We start from the raw sequence: 4,431 nt of genomic DNA on the forward strand, positions 1-4,431 counted from the left end.
TACTAAGTGTATGGTTAGAACTTGAACTCAGGACCGACCAGATCCAAAGCCTGTGCTCTTAACCTCCACTGCCTCACAGGGACTGTTGCCCTCTTCAAATTCCTCCTCTCTTGGGCCAGGAGTCAGTAGTCCTGGATCCTAGCTTCAACTCTTCACAACATGCAAAGCGACCAGGGCACTTAACTGTTCTGAGCCTCAGTTTCCCCACCTGCAGGATGAGGAGAGACGGCACCCGTGCTGAAGGACAGAATCTGGCTGCACCACCCCCTTCACCATCATTGGTTTCCCATGATGGCCTATGTGAGTTTCACATACATAGAGGAGATGGAACCTGGGAGCCTCGGAGGGCTGGGTCCCTCCTTCAGTGTACTCAGTGGGTGCATGGTAAACCAAAAACTGTTTGCTGTCAAGTCAACTCCAACTCATGGCGAGCCCATGTGTGTCACAGTAGAACTGTGCTCCACAGGGTTTTTCAACGGCTGTGATCTGTCAGAAGTAGATTTCCAGGCTTTTCTTCCAGTGGGCCTCTGGGTGGACTCAGAATTCCAGCCTTTGGGTTAGCAGACAAGGGTGTTAACAGTTTGCATCACCCAGGGATTCTGGGCAAATGGTATTTAATGAACAGGGAGAAGTTTGGTTTCAACCCCCAACTGTCGGAACGGAGACGGAATCAGCAAACCACCCATGGGTATACAAAGAGGAGATGAAAACAAGCCTCCTGCCCTTGAGAGGCTCCCAATCCAGTTGAGAAGACAAGCCCGGCAGCCTCTAAACCAAAGAACAAAGTGAGACCAGTTAAGTGGAGCTGAATTATGCGCTCAGACAGAGAAGCCCCATACGGAGGAGGCAGGGGACTCCAGCTGGGAGGTGGAGGCTGGGTGGGCTCGTGGAAGCAGCCAAAGAGAAGGCGGGGTGATGAGTACAGGGTAAACTGCAACCCCCTGCCAGTTTCCCGGGGTGCCAGGGCTCCGTGGCGAAGGTGAAAATCCCCACTTTGCTCCCAGTGATTTCAGACTTAATTATACCCTGTCTCCCACCTCTAGCTGTCATAGAACATGCCATCCTCATTTCTGCAACTTGATTACAAGTTCCCTAAACACTACAGAATTAGTTTGTATTTTGTAGCACAGAGGCACAGAGGAGGATGGTAATAACTTGCTGGTGGTAGTGACACAATCACTAATAATTTTCCCTCAGTCCCTCCCCTTCCCTGTCCTCAGGGAGACCTAGCTTTCCCTGAGGACCACACTCACTTGAAAAGCCCTCTCAGCACCTGCAACTCAGGGACTGCGGTGAGAGTCGAATTTACCTCTCCTACTACAGCTTCCAGAAACCCTGGTGGCATAGTGGTTAAGTGCTACGGCTGCTAACCAAAAGGCTGGCAGTTCAAATCCACCAGGCGCTCCTTGGAAGCTCTATGGGACAGTTCTACTCTGTCCTATAGGGTCGCTATGAGTCGGAATCAACTCGACGGCAACGGGTTACTAGAGCTTCCAGACCCTATTACATCACCTTCCATGAACAGCCCCTCCTTCCTAGAGCCTGTAGCATCTACTTTAGGTAAAAAGGCATCATAACATAGTGGCTAAGCCCTCTGGCTCTGAAGCTACTGGCTAATGGTGCAACGGTTAAGCGCTTAGCTGCTAACCAAAAGGTTGGAGGTTCAAACTCGCCCAGCAACTCCTCAGGAGAAAGACCTAGTGATCTGTAATTGGTAAAGATTACAGCCAAGAAAACCCTATGGGGCAGTTCTACTCTGTCACATGGGGTCACTTTGCATCAGAATCTGCTCGACAGCACCCAACAACAACAACAACATGCCTCAGTTTCCTCATCTGAGAAATGTGGATAATAATAACATTAGCAGTAATAATATTAATGATAATACCTACTTCCTGTGGGCTTTGTCAGGAATAAATGAGATGATACCTATCAATCTCTGGGTCCAGAAAAGTGCTTGAAATATGTGTGGTATTATCAGCATCTTCTTCCCACTCTTTCTACCTTTATCAATTAAACCTCCTGGACCTTTCCCCATATTCCCTAGGACAGCTGTTCTTACCTGTGGTCTGTGGCCCATTGGGGCAGGTAATCATAAAGGATCCCCAAATCCACATTCAGCACAGGTTTTCACATGCTTAGCTGCTAACTAAAAGGTTGGAGGTCTGAATCCACCCGGCAGTGCCTCAGAAGAAAGGCCCGGCAATCTACTTCTGAAAGGTCACAGCCTTGAGAACCCTATGGACCACAGTTCTACTCTAACAAACATGGGGTCACCATGAGTTGGAATCAGCTCAAGGGGAACTAATAACAACAGTAACAACAACCACTTTAATTTAGCTTAACAATCATCTAAGTGGGTATTTTTATTCTTATTTATTTATAGAAAAGTTAAGTAACTCATACTAGGAAGTGTTAGATGCAGGACTGAACTCAGGTCTGTTTGACACCAAAGTCTGTCCTCCTCCCACCCCACGGCTCTGCCTCCCAGACAAGAGATTCTTCTTCTAAGAAGGGGTTTTCCCAGGCTTTCTTTCCAGGAAAAAGAGACTCTTTCAAACCCTCCACACATTCATGCAGTTGAGGGCATCTCCTCTACTCTTCTGGAAAAGTTCAGTTTTTCATCTTCTTCTTGTTGCTCAGGCAGGAGTTTTCCACAGTCCCCTGTGCCACTCAACAGCAAAATGACCTCAGGTTGTGTGGGCCGATGGGACTGTGTGGGGTCTCTCTTCTCCCGTCCCTTCCCTCGGAAGCATCCAAGTTCTGCCCATGGGTTGTGCCTGGTGCTAGGGTCAGATGAGGTAACCACAGCCCCTCACCCCAAAGTCTTGGCTTCCACCTTTGAAGACACTCACCTGCATTTTCTCCAACATCTCGAAGAACTCGGCAGACTGAAAGACACAAAGAGGGTGGGGAAGAAAGATGGGCGGTCAGCCAGGAGGTCTGCTGAGAAAGCTTCTCCTCACCACCTGTCTGGAAGCCAAGCCTGGGGCTCCCCTGAGGGACAAAATTCATTTGGATCAAGAGAGAAGATAATTTGATTTTGCCTTTGCAGGGCTGGAAGGCCAGAACACCCCATTCAACAAAAGGAAAGAAAAAAAAAAAAAACCCCACCAAGGCTGGCAACCCTTAGTCTCTGTCAGGGAAGACAGGACTGTGGAGCCCCTGGGAAAAGACAAGTTCCCCAAAATGCCTGGGAGTCCTGGGATTCACCCCAGCCCCCAGCAGGATTCGTGTTTGGAATGGGGTTCAGTTCAGTAATGGGGCCGAGGAGGTGACCAACACAAGTAGTTTTCCAGTTTTTGTGGTAACACAGCCTTTTGTCTTCTCAGACAAAATCTCACTCAGACCCTGAATATATAAAACCAATAAAAGCAGAGCTGGCCTGAGCCACCATGGAGGCTTGACATGCCACCTCACCTCCCCCGTCCCTTGCCCTCTGACCCCAAGACACCTCTTTAGGAACCTAGAACTTGTGAAGCAAAGCCTGAAAACTACTGAACTGCACACTTCAGAAGGCTTTTAAAAATTTCAAAGCACACTTGTCCAAACCTTTAACCTACTCTGGTGCCACCTTTGTAACCTCCAGGTAGAGACAAAAAGGAGAAAAAGGAAGTGGAATAGGAGGGTGAGGGAATGGAAGCTCTTCCCCAACAAAGCAACTGCAAAGTCTCCTCAGAAAAGCTCCTCACATCTCATTCCGTGAAAACAGCTACATTTTCTTGCCATAACATCAGTGGCCACATCTGGCCACTGGCACACCATGAGTTACTGGGTGCCCAAAACAGACGGTCCCCAGACAATAGGAGAAAGGACAGGAGAATAGAAAGCTGTGGTGAGGAGGAGTGTGTCTGTTCTCGTCACTTCTTCATGCAGCGGCAAATAAAGCATCCAAACTCTCCCTTCCTCTAACTTCCCAGAATAGAACCACCATGGGAAGGACCCCTGTGGGGTTACCTGGGGAGACCCAGCTCTGCAGCAGACTCCAAATGACTTCAGTCAGGACGTAGCTGGCCTGTCAGAGGCAAAAAGCCTCTGATCCACCAGAAGTTCAGGTTACAAGGTCTGGACAGGTGAACAGACAGGTGTGGGGACAGCTTGGGTCACCCACATCCAGCAACCTTGACCAGAAGCAGCCACCAAAAACACCCAGCTCCCAAACCCACCCCTCCCACTTGTTCTGGGTATAAATGCACCACACACATTTTGCATTCTTACCAACTCCAGTCTCCAGGAGACCAAGGTTATCAAACATAAAGAGCTTGTAAGCAAAAATTCTCAACAAAATTCTAGCCAATAGAATTCAGCATCATATCAAAAAAATAATACACCAGGACCAAGTAGGATTCATACCAGGTATGCAAGGATGGTTCAACATTAGAAAATCAATCAACGTAGTCCACCACATAAATAAAAGGAAAGAAAAGAATC

General features: G+C 48.3%; 1 protein-coding gene across 1 annotated transcript in view; it reads right to left on the minus strand.

Moving 5' to 3' along the window:
* RAP1GAP2 (RAP1 GTPase activating protein 2) overlaps positions 1-2,873 on the minus strand; it is an 86,583-nt gene extending 83,710 nt beyond the window's left edge. Inside the window, exon 1 of the mRNA XM_023731001.1 lies at positions 2,856-2,873. Coding sequence (XP_023586769.1) covers positions 2,856-2,873 — 18 coding nt within the window. The remainder of the gene's footprint in view (positions 1-2,855) is intronic.
* Positions 2,874-4,431: the final 1,558 nt, after the last annotated feature.

The sequence above is a fragment of the Trichechus manatus genome, unplaced genomic scaffold, assembly GCF_000243295.1.
Source record: "Trichechus manatus latirostris isolate Lorelei unplaced genomic scaffold, TriManLat1.0 scaffold00040, whole genome shotgun sequence".
NCBI lineage: Eukaryota > Metazoa > Chordata > Mammalia > Sirenia > Trichechidae > Trichechus > Trichechus manatus.